General features: G+C 36.4%; 2 protein-coding genes across 2 annotated transcripts in view; both read right to left on the bottom strand.

Moving 5' to 3' along the window:
• Positions 1 to 10,117, bottom strand: part of aff4 (AF4/FMR2 family, member 4) — a 51,589-nt gene extending 41,472 nt beyond the window's left edge. Inside the window, exon 1 of the mRNA XM_041800829.1 lies at positions 9,833 to 10,117. The gene's annotated coding sequence lies outside the window, so the exon portion shown is untranslated. The remainder of the gene's footprint in view (positions 1 to 9,832) is intronic.
• An 810-nt stretch (positions 10,118 to 10,927) lies between these two features.
• On the bottom strand, positions 10,928 to 15,702 carry zcchc10 (zinc finger, CCHC domain containing 10). Its single transcript, XM_041801720.1, has 4 exons — positions 15,634 to 15,702; positions 14,358 to 14,519; positions 13,270 to 13,311; positions 10,928 to 11,730 (listed from the first exon to the last, which is right to left on the bottom strand). The coding sequence occupies exons 1-4, from the start codon at positions 15,672 to 15,674 to the stop codon at positions 11,490 to 11,492; spliced, it is 486 nt and encodes a 161-aa protein (XP_041657654.1). The 5' UTR covers positions 15,675 to 15,702; the 3' UTR covers positions 10,928 to 11,489.
• Positions 15,703 to 16,912: the final 1,210 nt, after the last annotated feature.

Below are 16,912 nucleotides of genomic sequence, written 5' to 3'. Positions count from 1 at the left end.
GTTTACAGAGAAAATATGGCATTATATCTAACAGTGAAATACATTTTAAAATAATTTCTTCATACATTTTAAGGCCCTACAGCATCTTCAATTTTTATGTTTTTGTGCTGATTGTAAAATAAAAATGTGACTCAGATGACTTCTGTACACTGGTTCGAAACTGGAACCATGACAAACTCATAAATATGTATAGATTTTATGTTACAACCAAAATTACAGTGCGTTTTTTGCATCAGTTTGCTTCCCCTCACGTCTCCATCCACCAGTACAGCTGACCTGCTGATGTACGATGAGCCTGCTGCGTCACTACCCGTTTTTGCTTTTGCTCTGTTGTGTTTCTCTACGCGTTGATCCAGCTAATGTTAACATTTTCACTCTTTCTATTACAAATCACTACTGTTTTATAGCTGTTGTTTGTTAGGCATACATACAGTTAATTACACGTACCCTCGTGGTCTGGCTGCTTTTCTCTTAGTGTCTATTTCCTCTTTTACCACAACTTAGCCTAGCTTAGCCTCGACCTCCCACTCTGTGTGCCAGATGTTCAGCTTTTCGACATCCTCCTTTACGGATAATGGTATGTGTATTAAATGTTGTTTTTTTGTAGCTCTGTAGGACAGGGTGACTCTTTAGGAAATGCGGCTCCACACCACTGAATCCAAATTTTTATTCTCAGCTCTAGCTAGCATAGGCCCCTCTCTCTTAAATGTATTCCTGAGACTAGAGAAGTCAGCGGGCACAGTGAGGTGTAGTCCGGGGGCCAGAGCAGGCTTGAAATCAGACTCAGCTTTATTGGTCAAATATGCTTACGCAACAAGGACTTTGACTCTGCTTAGCTTTCACCTCTTTCCTTTTAGATATGTACACGCTTTATTCGGCATTATTTCTAGCAAATATAAGAAACTGCCGATGGTGTGTGCACAAGAGAAAGAGCAATACAGACAGCATTTCCATACTACCTAGAGTGCAGACAGACACAATAAAAAGTGGGACATATGATCATGAATTTGAGCAGCGCTGTATAACTCTGGGGTCTGTCTGTTAAGTTCATTAAATCCTCTGCAGTTTGAAGTCTGTTTACAGTCACACACTAAGTGTGTGTACCGATTACAACTAGGGATGGGACCGATCCGATTCAATATCGTATCGGGTCCAATATGGACATAATTAATAGATCGGATATCTGACTGACGGCGCCGATCCAAGTGACCGATCCAAATCCATCCTACAGCTTGCAGTAGACCATGAACGCACCGCAGTCTAACCCGAGACTGTGTGTAACTGAGCTAGTATTAGTTAGGGATATCCTTAGCGGTATAATTACCCAGTGGAATAAATGTAAATCTATATTTAGAATAGTCGAAACAAGTCTAAAGATGAGAGAACACAAAGAAGAGTGGGTGTGACATTAGCCTGATAACACAGCGTGTGAGTGCTAGTGCCGCCACCTTCGTTCTTCTTTGCAGATTAATAGCGTGCTTTGACTTTGGCCTCTTTTCACTTCGAGTGAGTAGTCATACGTAAGCTTAACCCTTGACAGCCCACATACCACTTTATTTCCATTTACTACTTTGGAAAACTGTCATACCGTGGTCTTCCTACTACACACTAACTGCTTAGCCGTTAGCCATAATTGACCTTCTGATTGTTTACTTCCTGTGAAGGGTCAGAGAAGAAGGCCGCGGCCATTAACTGAAGCTACAGCGGTCTCTAGTGGTGGGAGGTTCATTAAATAGCATTATAGACCGGATAATGTTGATATTTTTTTTTTTGGAATACATTTAAATTCAATTCATTTTTGTTTTTTTTGCTTTTTAATAAGAGGAGCTGGGTGGTTTACTACAGCCTCACGTAACCTCACACATTATACCAACAACAATAATAACTGTTAAAAAAAATTATATATATATATATATATATATATATAAATATATAAAATCGGAATCAGTATCGGCACATATTCAGATCGGAACTGAAAAAACAGGATCAGTGCATCCCTAATTACAACACAGTATCACTACCACAACGGGGAGTGTCAACATAACAGTAAAATTAACACATGCTCAATTTCAGTCCTCAACAAACAACACTGCATTACTGTCAGACACAACAATCATGCTTTTTTTCACTACAGGCTTCTGTGACTAACCCCCATTTTCCATATACTGCGTGGTTTTTGATCCTCACACCAGAGATGCGGCATGGTGCCGGAGTACTTTGAGCCCTGATCTCTAGTTGAATTGAGTTTGTGCAGTTGGTCTGCATCTTCAGAAGCTGTTTTGAAGTTATTACAGAGAAGTGGACTAAAACTCAAAAACTAGGGAAAATCTTGTTATGCTGCCATGTCTGAGTGGATGATTGTCTTTGACAGATGATTTTAATTTTCCCCGGGCCCAGGAGGGGGAAGCAGATCCTGGCCTGCAGCCCAGAGCTAGTCTCAAGCTTGAGCAAAGAATCTAACCTTAATTAAGGATTGGATTTTACAGTGCAAGAAAGCTAACAGTGAAATGTGAATCCATGGAAAGACCTGTGGTAACAGACACTATCAGCACAAATTAGCACTGAATTCTGGTGCACTTTTCTCATATCTGCTCCTCTCTTGTAGCTGCGTTGAGCCGTGATGATGGCTTTTACTCAGGCTCCACAAGCACCATTAACTCGAAGAAGCTTTCTCCTTCCACAAAACATCATGTGTGAGCAGATCTCCAGTCACCAGTTTTGTCATTACCTGTGAATTTTCTCTGCCCTGGTTTCATCACAAACAACATGTGCTAATAAGGTATTTTTGCCTTTCCAGAGCCATGCCTGAAGAAGTTACATCTCTCTGTACTATTTTTTTTTTCTCAATTCTTATCATTTTTTCACAATTATATTCAGTTAGATTAATCCAGCAGGTTCAGTTAAACGTGCAAAGCAAAAATCTGTTCAAATAAGGTACCCTAAACTAGTAGCTAGTAATGAAATTTCAATTCAGTAACGATGGCCAGATCAAGTTCCTAAAGACCCGTACCCATCCCTAACTCCCCTAACCACTGAAACCAGATGAAGTGTTTAAAGGCACATCGTTCTGCATGTTTCCCTTTTTCGGGAAAGTTTTGACCCAGATTTGGTTAGTTTCTATCCAAGGAGTCCACCAAAATCATTAGAAATTTCAAGATAGTCAAAGTATTTTATGGGACTTTTTTAGTGCCATGAGATTTGGTAGTATATGCAATTGTGATTAGACAACTTTGCAATCTGAGATTACAATATAATGCAGACATGTTATCATAAGTCTACTTGCTTGATAGTTTTCAAATGAGTATTTTTCAACTCAAAATATACAATACAAGTATTAAGAAGCATATAAAATACAAAACCTGAAGTTTTACGATACTGCTTGAAAATAATGTATTTTTTCAAAAAATGTTTTCCTTTTTTTTTTTCAAAATAAAGGTATCTCTACAAAATGCAAATGTAATGGGACTACTGTAAACTTTAATTCAGATCAATCCTCATTTTTCAATTAGGATATCAGTTCATACGATCCAGAGATCAACCTTTAAATATACGTGGCTCCTCACGCATCTAATCTCGGACTTATGTCGCACATGTTGTGCTGTGTATCTGTCAAACAGCTAATAATCAGTGATAAAGAGCGTTTGTATATAATCTATAACCACTGACTAAAAGCTAAGGTGATTTATAAGAAAAACAGAGTGTAGTTTGTGTGGTGCTCACTTGCAGCTTTGACACAAAAAACACAATGTTCAGAGTAATTGTTTCAGTCTCACTGTGAGTGAAACATGACACAGAGGCCTCCCATTATCTTGGCACGGTTTCCAAAGAACCTGCGTCATTCAAGCAATGAATGCACTCCAAGCTTGTCAAGGAGTGTTTACTTTCTTTTACAAAGACTCTGGTCTGCCATATCTGAACTCATACTGAACTTACAATCACACACAAACCTGACCTAACATAATATCCTGTAAGATAAAGCTCAGAATCAGCAAACTTTTACACTGAATAAAAGTGAGCAGGTAAAACTCAAACTGTAACTTACACCCAAACTAAAACAGTGAAATAAACTTTAAAGGTGAGCATACCTAACAAAATGATGCTAAACTGCAAATTCAGTCACAGAGTCATGGTTAAATACAAACCCTAACCGGCAGTTCTTGCAGAAAAGCCTTTAAGCTTTATCACGTAATTAGCACCAGTAACAAAACGTTGTTTTAATGTGAAAATCGCACAAAATAATAAACCTCCACTGAGGTAATTAATGGTTGATTAGAACATCACCTGATAGGAGTGGTAGTAATCAACATTTTGCAAAAGTTAATTTCCCATGCAGTTTTAAGCCCATAATTACCACCATGGCTTCAGGTTTGTTTGACTATTTATGTAAAAAACAACAGCAGTGAGAGGAGCAGGAACTATGTATGCAGGATTATACAGAAAAAAATGGTGAACTGTACTCTACTTAATAAATTAATGTTCACCTAGTTAAATATATTGATCATTGACTTTAACTCAAAACGGATGCTAAACTTGCATTTAAAGCCTAAGCTCAGTTATGTTATGCTTCTTGGCAGTAAACTAGTTGCTTAAAACATGATCTCACTGTTTCTTGGTAAAAGTATTTTTTCCTTCTGGAAAAAAAACAACAGCCAGAAGCATATAAAACACTATTTTTATATTTCTAACATGACTGGGGCTCTGCATTGACAGGATAATATGCATCAGAATCCAGGGTGATTATGTAGGGGTCATTGGCACTTTAGACAGAATCTTGTGCACAGCTATTTGTGATGTATTTAAGACAACCCATAGGGTTCTGCAGCACAATCAGTAAAAATTCTACACCGTTTCAAGGGATGCACAATATCATCGGAAAGCTCTGGTATTGGCAGATTTTAGCTTTAAAAGTGATATATCTTATTAGCAGATGTGAAAATCTCTGCTGATATTTTGGCTATAAAAATATGCCAACATCAGCTGCAATTAAAACCAATACAAACAAATAAGTTAGTGGAGTCTTAGGCTGGAACAACAGACATACTTCCACTGAAGTCTTTTTTCATCATCTTTCCTTAAACTTTAAAGAGTTTTAAGGACTGAAATTTCTTAAATTGTTCATCCACAAGCTTTCTAAATTATGTTTTTTAAGGACGGGGGTTTAAGGTATAAACTCAAATATCAGTATCAGCATTGGTGTCTGCTAAAATTATCTGGTAAATATTCGCACATCCCCTGATCGTTTCATATTATCTCCCATTTTAAGTCCGCCTTGCTTTTAAGAATCATTTCAGTGTAACAAAACATATTTTTGAATGCATGGGTGTGCTCTTCTGACTCAACAAGTCTAAAAATGGCTCTAATCACACTCAAAAGTCTTAGGATTTTCTGAACTGTCATGTTTTATACAAACATACATCTATCAGTCATAATCTTCTTACTTAGAGAGCAGTCTGGCTTTAATATGATACTGACCAACCTGCCAGGCTAAAAGTAGAAACACACTAACCTATAGCTTATGACTCTGAACCTCTAAATAAATCTTTGCTCATCCAACAGAGCAAGCACTTTAATACAAGCTGCCACTGAATTACCCCCGACACTGGTTGATTAAAGATCCATTTTTATGACTCATAAACGGTTGTTTTGCCATGAAGGTTTACGAAAATGCCTTCTTTAAAATCCTGTATTCCATAAATCAATACTCATGTTTCATTTCACTCTTCTACACACATACTCTCCTATCTTTATTGCCTATAAAGCATTTTTCTGGCCTGAAAAATGTTATGGTAGTGAATTTTGTTGCGATCTGTCAGAAATATTACTGCTGCTACAGGACATGAGTGATGTTTTAATTTCCAGGCCAACGTTATAGTGCAGTTTCTCACAGCACGGATGTATGCCAGATCTGTGAAATTAAATGGCATTAATGAGTTCACCTCCTCTGGACTAGATGGCCACATGAGAGCTTAACTCACATCCTTGAGAACAAAAGCTAGAGAAGAACAGATGCACAAGGTCAGGACACAGTGAGGAGCGTATTTTTCTGCTGTGTGAGCGACTGCACAGAGGGGTAAAAAAAGAGCTGCTGATGTCTGATTAGACTGGTGCTAATTAAACTGGCAGATTGGAAGCGTCTTCAAACAACTTACTTTTGGACAAGCTTCTCTTTGTAGAGGAAATTAAATATGATGGTAAACTTACAGGCCTCAGCCGAGGACACATTTACTCTTTTCCTCAACAAAAATAAAGGGCCAGCATTCCTGAGTCTTTAATGGCTTCTTGCCTTTTCCTTTATAATACTGGTAAACTACTAATCCTGTTAGGAATGGGTAGTAATAGGGTAATACCATCTACCAGGGTATTAAAAATAGCTACGACATTGCTTCAATTACCGCCATTAAGACAATGCAATGTAATGAGTGCAGCTTTTTAAATAATTGCCTTAAAATGTTTGTCCCCCTCCACCAGCAGCACCACTGTCAGTGAGTGAAGATGCTTTAACATGATAAATGATATCCTGCTTATGATTTCATTTCAATGTGGCAATTGATGAAGGCGCTCAGAGCTACACCGGCATTTTTAAACTCGTGCACTAAAAGACAGATCTCAGTACTAACAGATGCTAATTTCAGGCATTTTATTCACATTATAAACTCCAAAACAACCGTTTCAAAGCATTTGGTTAACTAAAACAAGACCTTTTGTCTTTGGAAGGTTGGAGAGGCTTGTCAGGCACTGTCTTTAAAGTACGTATTGCCATTTCCAAACATCCAGCCCGTAAAACCACACAGTGCTACAGCAGCAGTCTACAATAGGTGTGTCCCAGCCAAAAAAAAAAAAAAAAAAAACGCGCCCACTCCTCTGTCTGTAACGGACAAACAAGTGACCATAATAACATCTCAGCAGAACATGTGCATGTGTCCTTTACTTGGCTTCAGCGGAAACAGTTACACTGAGGCCACCAAAACCTAAACAGGAAGTGGAGAGGATTTCACACTGAGCTGCATGAGCACAACAAGAAAGAGCAGACTTTGATCAGTCATAACACACTGACCACATCTATGCAAACTCATTCTATTTTGTAAATAAAAGACAGTATTTCAATTGCTAAAAAAAGACAGATCACTAAAAACGGGAATATTATTAGCACTGGGGTTCCCCTGTTCTTGTAAACAGCAGTGTTCAGCATGGTTAACTACAGCTTTACTCTTCATTCTTCCAAATAAACAGGTCAACAATACTATAAGACGGTAAAGTCAACCTGGCACTGAAACATGGCCTATGAATCCAGTTAAGTCATTTTCTCCAAGTGAAAAATAATTTAGCTAAAAAACATGCTCTTTAAATGTTACACATATGAGCCTATGCAAAGTGCACTAATAGTTTAAGTTTCCCTTCATGATGCAAAATAACTCTACAATTACAAAATAAGGACAAAGAACCAAATGGTAACACACTTGAATAGTTGTGACAATGATACTGGCGTTGTTGATCCACTATGTTTGTATCTGCCAGAACTACAATTTATTGCACAAAGCACTGATTTTTAATTTCTGACCATTTTGTTGTGTTTTCTAAGGGTTACCCTCAAATGTAATTCCCTTTTAGTTTGCACAGATACTGGTATCTGGTATTGGTACCAAGCTTAAATACTCATACTTGTACTCATAAACATAGCAGGTAATGTACTGTGTATCATTTTAGGGTTATGTTAGCCTGCCATTACATGAGTTTGTACTCAAAGTTTGAGCCATGTCTGCAGTTTTTTAATAAGGATAACAAAAGTAGAGGAGAATAAAAACTATGCACTGATAGATTGCCAAGAGGAGGGATAAGAAACATCCAATGAAAAAAAAAAAAAAATCAAACTATATCTAAGAACAGGCATGCCATTATAAAGCACCCATAGTTATACTTAGTACTGATGAGTACCCAAATTTAAATACTTAAACCCAGTCTGGGAAAATGTGGTGTCGTCACATCCCTAAACAAAACAGGAACCTTCTTGCTGTGAGGTTCATAGCCACCCCTGCCTTGCCATAAAGACCTTAACTAGTATAATTAACATTAATAACTTTGTATGACCTACAACTGCATCCATAAGGACAAGGATTAATTATTCCTATGTGGTTATTTTTAATGTCTGTCTGTGCTTCTTAAGGTGGTCAGATGAGGGCACATGACAGCATGCAGAGCTGAAATTTCCTTTGTTTACAATTTCCACGGAAAAGATTTACAGTGACGGGTAACATTAACTATTTACAGGAAGCAGGGTGAATTTTTTTTTCAGCGGGCACACCTTACACATGTAACAGATATGATTAGCAGAGTTTAAGTATGATCAACTGCTTTGTCCATAGAGGCTGCTAAAATAGAGACAAACTACAGGGTACTATGTTACGTTATTAATGCAAGTAAGATTTCTGCATGTTTTACAGCTGTCATGGTTTGTAGAGCTAAGCTTAAACTCATTTTATATTCAGAAATGTATTAACAATTGGCAGTCATTTGAAAGGTTAATGGCCGTATCTTGTAAAAACTATTGCTTGAGTCAGGTCACGCGTCTTCCCTGTCTTACTTAGCAATTTCCTCATTCCTATACGTTCTCTTGAACATACAATACACCTAGACTAACTTTCATACGCTGTGTACTGCATAAACAACAGCACCCACAACTTAACAGCCAAAACCTCAAGTTATTAGCTGACTACAAATGTTGTGCAGCCACACACAACCTGTGCAACCTGCCATAAAAAAAGTTCATGACCTTAAGCTTCCCTCACCATGGTGTGTCACCCACAAGTAGGTGGCCCTGCCTTAAAGTCCAAGTGTCAGATGTATAACTGTAATCTAATTGGAATTTTCTGACTATTCAAAATAACTGTGGACTTATTATGCGTTTTTAGCCCTTCCCCCAACTGTGGCACGTAAAATGGCTTCCTAGAAAAGCATATCAGCTGTACTTTCGTTACACACACAAACTGTTCAGTGCACAATAATGATTTATAATCATTAGGATACCGATTTACAAATGATAGTTGTATCAGCAATAATCTGACATCATTAGTTTAGGATGAAACGTATGGAGGTTGCAGAAAAACAAACCAAAACTTTCTGCCAGTCACCGTGAAAAACTGACCACTATGAAGGGCCAGTGACTTGTTTAAATATGTCGTTTATGCTGGAAAAAGTACAAACGAGGACAATAGTCATTGTTCCTGTTTGATTTTAGTATCTTCAAACGGGTTTATATTGAGTTTATTTGACGGAGCTAAAAACTGGATAAATAGTAAACATAAAACCTCAGCAACTTGGGTTTATCATGTGAATATGTTACAATTTTCTTGTTTCTCTATTAACAATTGTCAAACTAAGACAAGTCGTGGTTAAACAGAGAAACACAAACATTAGACGTCATGACCTGTTAGCCAACATTACATGTACAGGAACATGTTAACTATCACTACGATGCTACGTCTTACTTTTCGTAAAGGACAGCCACCTCACGAAAACATGTCCTTTTTAACGTTATCATTAATGCATTAGGCAATAGTTGAAGCACATCAACCTACAAACTAGAAACAAGACATACCGTTTTAGCACGAGGCTAACAGGCGAACTACCTAAAGGAATACCTGCATCTTCACTTTAGCATTATGATAGCTAGCCAAATCTGCTAGCAGCGTCTGAGGCTAGGCTAGCGGCTAGCTAGCAATGAAAGCATTGCAATTTTCATCCTAAATTTGAATTAACATTCAGCTAAAATGTGATATGACAGCTGAGAACAGATTCACTATTGAATTAAACACTGAATGATATTGAGCATCCTTACCTCTTATCTTCCTTTTAGGCCCAAACCATTCTAGCTATTGGAAAGCTCTTTTCTCTTTGTCTTTTCCACTTCCAGTTACACGCAAAATGGAACCAACAAAACGCAATAACAGCTAAAATACTAAAACCAAATGGATGGTATCCATCTTTTCCTTACAAAGCAATTGCACATCGGCTGTAAAACAAAAAGAAATCATTTCGTCTGTCGTTCATTTTGTTATTCCTAAACAGAAGTGACTGATAGGTAGGCTGCTAGCTAAGTTAAGTAGCCAGCAGGTACCACAGATAGGACTGAATGCATGTATGGCAGCGACCGGTGCTGCCTTCAAATACTGTCGGAAATATTTCTAACCAACCACCTACTTGAGTAAACATTAACGGGAAGAAACTGACGTTTGGACTTATTAAAGAATGTATATGACTCCTAAAGCTCTAAGGAAGATGTACCACTGAAAGGACCAGACTTCAGGGGCTAACCACAGGTTTAGGAAAAAATATGTACGGCTTACCGGGTAGACCGAAACCGTTGTTTGCTGGCCAGTTACATTAACACCAAGGCCACTATCGTTGACGTTAGTAATTCCTACATGCTGTGAACGCCACACTTCAGTGACGCACAGGTTGCTCAGAGTCGTTCAGGACAGGTATTACCATAACCAATAATAGTTACCTGCTGTTTATTTACAATATAAAAGAATAACTGTGCCAGTAAATCAAGTTGTCATTGTTTTTAATAAGACAACCAACTACATCAAAAGGAACTCTAAACTGAAAAACACAAATGTTATTTTTCCTATTTTCTAAGGCAACTTTTGTACTTTGTCATTTGTATAGTCCTGAAAGCCAGTGTGTGTATATATATATATATATATATATATATATATATACATATATATATATGTATATATATGTATGTATGTATGTTATGTCCAGCAATTCTTTTACCAGTTTTTTCCTTTGCTTTTACTAATTTAGTAATTCATTATTTCTAGTTCTACTTTTGAAATATCTTTTTCTCCATTACTTATTTTCACATCACTACTTTATTACTTGTATCATTATTGATGACTTCAGTTAACAAAATAAAACTGTGTAGTAGACTTTTAACACAAACAAGTTTATTTTACAGTTAAAAAAAATTCAAAGCAACAAAATTGCTGAATTTCAGACAAATGTAATTTTTTGAAACAGCATTTCTCTTTGTCACGTTGTGTTCAAATTGTCACGTTGGTGTTTTATGTGTTTACTGCTCTTTTTTTTTCGGCTGTTAGCTGTACTGAACAAGCTTGACTACAAAATATACTTTAGTACAAAATCACTAATTCAACAAGAATATGAACATTAGTTTGCTCAGAGATTTAAAATGCAAATCCACAGTAGGTCTACAAACTTAAGAAAATGTCACATTAATAGAGGTATAGAGGAAATTATGTCCTGAAAAAATATGACACAAAATGAAATTTTAAAATCTTTCTACTATCCATTTTGTAGGACTGTATAAACATAATACAGCTATGAGATTTGCAGCTCAAAAAAGGACCCTTCAGATCCAATCAAGTATGGTGAAACTGATGGTAAACAAGTTGTGGAAAGCTAGAAACTGACCTCTGGAAACACAAAAGGAACAAAAAAAACCATTCAAATTTGCAGTAAACTGTTCATTTCTTCTTTTTCTTCTTTTTTGGAGGCCCTTGATCAGAATCACTGCTTTCTGAGTCTGAGCTGTTGGAGGATGAAGAGGAGGAGGAGGAAGAGGAAGATGAGGAAGAGCTGTCATCGTCGCTGTCACTGCTGCTGTCGCTGTCATCTGAAGAGGAGCTGGAGGAGTCGCTGCTGTCTGACGATGAGTCACTGGAGGAGCCGTCTGAATCACTGCTGCTGTCGCTGGAGTCTTTAACCCTGAGAGCAAGTGGCAGAGCACAAAGGAAAAATTACTGTCAAAGAGAAGAATAGTGTGTGATGGAGGTAACGTCTCATACTGTAACTGTCATCATTTGGCTGTTAAAACTGAGCAAATGAGGAAAAAAAAGTGATTTTTTTAAAAATATACTTTTTCTCTTGTTATTTACTTTGCAAGAAAAACAATAAAGGAAGTTTACATTTTAAATCTTATGTGTGTGTTACATAGGTGTGCCTTACAACATAATTAGGTATGCTTTGCACAAATATAATACAAAACATAATCAAAATGTCGAGTTTTACCTGTGCTCATTAGTCAAAAATGTCAAATGGGATTAATATCTTAAAATGATTATCATCTAGATATAAAAACAGATAAATAAGGACAGGGCCTTTGCATGAACCAAAGGTTGTTTTGACATTGAAGTGTCCACTAGAGGGTGCTGTTAAATCACTTTTATCCACACTGTTCAATAATTATCTGCAGATCAGGCTTTAAAATGGCAGAGGGACAGTAACGCTATATAGGAGGTCACCTACAATCCTTAGCAGAAAAGAGGCACAACCACAACCCTTAATCACAATACCATCCATCATTCCCAAAGGAAGATGATGACACAAATCCACGCTCAATTCCCACGATTACAACTCTCCTGGGACCTTCATGTGACTCTAACAGCTCCCATGTGATGAATAAGCCAAACAAATGAAATACTATGAGAGAAAAGAACAGGCAAAACCTCCTGTCTGAATATTCTAACATCCCCTGTCTGGTTTCTACAAAATGAATGGCTAAAGCTTGTTTGAAAATGTAAGGTACCGTTAAACTGAAACAGCAATGTGAGCGAAGTCACAAAATTATCGCAAAAGTCTAAATGTATGTATTATGCTTTGTACATTTTTACCATTGTGACCACTAAAATGATGGCAAATCTACAGGTGTGCCGTGAGATTTTTTGCTAGTATAAGTCATATTTACAACTATTCAGCAACACATGATTGATTTTCTTTTTATTTACATTATCAGTATTTTATAAACATTTATTTCCATGTACCGCTGCAAATTCCATTCGCCTAATTTAAAAATCCATATAACACCTTAAAAGGAACGCCGTTTTGAGTGTATTAAACCCCAAAGAGATATTAATGAGGAAGACCCACCAAAAAAAAGATTTAAAAAAAAACAGCCAGTAGACTATATCATGATAATTATTTGTCATTTGGCTTATATTAGATAATAGATGACATCGTAATGAACAGATTAAGTCAATATAAGGAAATGATTTTTTAATGCATGCTAGATAGGTTGTTTTGCATGGAAATAAATATGGTGTGCCTTGAAAACTTGGCTGGATGTTAGGTGTGCCTTGGGCAAAAAAAGTTTGAGAACCCCTGATCTAAAGAATATCATAATATAGGGGATACTAATATGTCATAATGATTTAGAATACGAGAACATTAAAGTACAGTAAACTTAAAGCGCACCTTTCAAGTAACATTCAGCATGGTCGAAACATCATTTATATAGATCTTACTTACTTCTTTTTTATCTTCTTCTCAACAGAGCCGTCACTTCCAGGTCTGTAAATGGAAGAAAATAACCTTAGTGTAAATCAATAAGCTTGAGCAGTTGCATTTTATTTCACATATGATAAATCATCATATACACACACAGTGAATATTATGGGTTTGAATTTTTTCAAAAAGTGAAAAAAGAAACCTAAAGGTTTTTTGTCTTAACAAACCTACTACATAGATTTATTACTAATGGTAGCTGTATTTAGCATTATGTCCTCTAGATGGCGATAAAAGCAGCACTGTCCCCTCCTAACAGTTTTTGTTGTTCAGTTAAGATGCACTCTCAAACAAAACCCTGACTGCATCATTATTATTTGGAAATATCATGAAGATGTTGCACGATATCTTTGAAAACACATACAGGTACATGAATCATGGTATCTAAGAAGTTCTTCTCTTGAGATCATCCAAGGCTACTTGCTATATTTTTAATGGAATCTTAAAAAATGATGCAAGTCAAAAGGACACTCTTTCAACATCTACACAAAAACCAGCAGTAGAGCTCCTAACATGCAGTAGATGTATCCTCTCATACAATCACAATAACATCTTTCAATACAATTTGCCATAATTCTATCACACAGTCAATACAACTGAGATGAGATGTGTTTCCTGGAAGTCAACAAATGCAGCCCCTGTCTCCTTCCAAAAGACATATCACAAGCAAGATAATTGCATGGACTAAAATTAATTCCACTCCTTACCTTTCACTCACTGATATGTAAGTAACAGATAATTTGCTCAGTCGCCATGCAGCCACAAAAGTGAATATGAATACAGAAACTGTTACTATAGAGAGCTGCTGTATTTAAAAGGATCAAAAGAATGCCATACAAGCTCTTTATGCTCATTTCTAAAGTAATAAAAATAACTGATCACATAGCAGTTCTGTTATGGTATGAGTATGGCTTAATGTGTGGTAATATGTCCCAATGATTCCTTTTAGAGCACACTTCGTATCATTTTACAACTTTGTCTTAATCTAAGTCTTAATCTAACAAAAACATGCCTTATCTGTCACTTGTGATGAACTGTTTTAGTATGCTTACCCGGTGATGCTGAGGGGTTTATTTTCATTCTCCTTTAGTTTCTTTTTTAACTCAACTGTTCGTGAAGGTCTGTGTACATATTTCCGCTTCCCTGTGCATTCATATGTCCAGTGTCCCATCTCCAAACACTTCTGGCAACGAACATTTTGTTTGTTTGCCTCCCTGTGAGGAAGAACAAACAGATAAAACTATAGGAAATAAAATTTGATACTGATAGAAAGATAGATAGATAGATAGATAGATAGATAGATAGATAGATAGATAGATGCCTTTTGTACTTACATTCAACAATCCCAACCCCAATAAAGTTGCCCAATATTTTTAAGAATACTGTTGAAGATATCTGTTATCATTTGGCTGAAGTTCAGATGGGTTTATGTCTCATCTGCATTCTTGTTTGTTTATTCTGCTTAATTCGGTTCTCAAAGAAATTAAATATTTCTATTTTGTGTTGATTTGGCATCTTCTGACAACAAAGCGGTTCCTTTTCTCTTTTTGCTGTTCTTGTCCTAATGTTAAGGAAGAGAGGCATTTAAAAATAAAATGTCACCTTGCCCAGCACCTATACCTTACCTAGAATATCTGGTAAATAATAATTTAGAAAAGCTCTTATAGAAGGACTGTTTATCCATTAGCGCCGTTTTAGTGATACTCATTTCTTGCACAAATTTTTTCTAAAGATGCATGAGCTCATCTCGAATAAATCGTGTTAAAATGATAGTATACAGGCCATTGCAATAAAGTGGAGGGACAAAAAATGCCTGCATTTTGAGCACATGCCATCATTAATTACCCTTCAGCACTTGCTGCAGTCGGTGAATACTATGAACCAGCTATATGTGATTTATCAGATTGTACTGGTGCTAACAGACTATTTTCCGTGTACACTCATACTCATAGCGATAGTATGACTTACATTTTTTAAAGCGGAACATTCATACATCCATATACTTATATCCCAGCATGAACCAGCCCAGGAAATACACACAAGATTAGTAAAATGTTGTTAAGTCCCACATATTAATCAATCATAAAAATATCAGCAACTAAACTCGTAATTAAAGAGAACACAAAAAGAAATTCAAACTACGGCTGGTCTTACTAGTGACAGACCGCTGCGCATTTGTTCTCCCAATAAACCCTACAGGGCTTGTTATTTGCTCTTTTCATGACACAAACCTACAAGGGATTAAAGTTAGATGTGTTTAAAATACCAATTTAATGCCAAAAAGACGAAAATACCGCATCTTTATCGGGTTAAATAGATGATACTCACGCTTGCCTCCTTGCTATTATTCTATGCATGGGAGTCGCCATGTTGCAGTTTACTTTTCTTCTTCGTTGAAATCGCAACAGTACGTATTTCAATCTTATCGCAACCAGCGCCCTCTTCAGTTCGTGATGAACTGCTGTGTCTGTGTAGCCCACCAATAACAATTTCTTTGCGTTGAGAGAAAAAATGAACGTTTGGTTGATATGTTTGAGCAGAAATATCTTAAATTCATGTTTAAATGCTGACAGCATGTTGGATGTTTTTTGTCACTTGTTGTAAAAGTAATAATAGCCTAATTTGGAGTGTTCAAAGAAGGCAGGATGTGTTTTTATATCTGATAACATGAAGGACAAGATCAGCAGAGTGATAAAACTTCCTTCTTTTTCTACAGAGGTAGAAACATGACAAGGTCAGTCACAGCAGCATACACTTTTCTTTATTCATGGTGGTTTTGTTGTTTGACTCCAGTTGTAAGACTATGATTACTTTACCAAACTCATGATAGTTAATTAAAAAAAAAAGATGAAATGTTATTAACATTTATAGCAGCTCCAAAAGACTAAATAACAAATAAGTAAGGCACCTAGCTAGGGTTTACTCATTTAAACCTTCTTGCTGGTCATAATCAGTTTGCCACCCATGGCAGAAGTTCTGGTTTAGTTTAAAAATCAATAATCCTGTTTTTATATTTTTAAAGACAAATAAACCCTTCATATTTAATACCTCTCAAAAAGCTGTCAAAATATCTATATAGTCTATTAATTATTCAGTTATTTTTTTCTATTGATAAATCACAATAAAGTCTAGGTAAAAGATGAAAAAATGGCAAAATATTCAAATTCTTACCACAGTCAAAACTGATAGATGAGAGCTTTTGTTTTCAGTTGCTGATGTTAAACATTTGGCAGTCTGTGTCACCTACACAGTGTGCCCACCCACAATTCAACTGTTTCTTTATCCACCCATGTTCACTTTGTCGCTGAGCAAAAATTTGTCATCTTCTCTCGTCTCAGTTTCTTTCAAACAAGAATGCCAAATAACTAGTTTCCCTTATGTTTGGCTGATTTAAAGAGGACAAGTCTTGTAGATTTTTGGACAGGCTTGTTGCCTAGATTACAATGGAAACATTTCTTTGCCATTAATATAGAATAAATAACTACACTGGCACAATATCAGTGTTAGCACTGTGATTATTCAATACAAGCTGCTTTTGCTAGACTAAATGAAGGTATTGAAATTCAAAATAAATCATTAATGATATCCATTTCATTAAAAATAGATT

Source organism: Cheilinus undulatus, linkage group 12, assembly GCF_018320785.1.
Source record: "Cheilinus undulatus linkage group 12, ASM1832078v1, whole genome shotgun sequence".
NCBI lineage: Eukaryota > Metazoa > Chordata > Actinopteri > Labriformes > Labridae > Cheilinus > Cheilinus undulatus.
The sequence above is the reverse complement of the archived record's forward strand: the minus strand, read 5'-3'. Positions and strand labels throughout refer to the sequence as shown.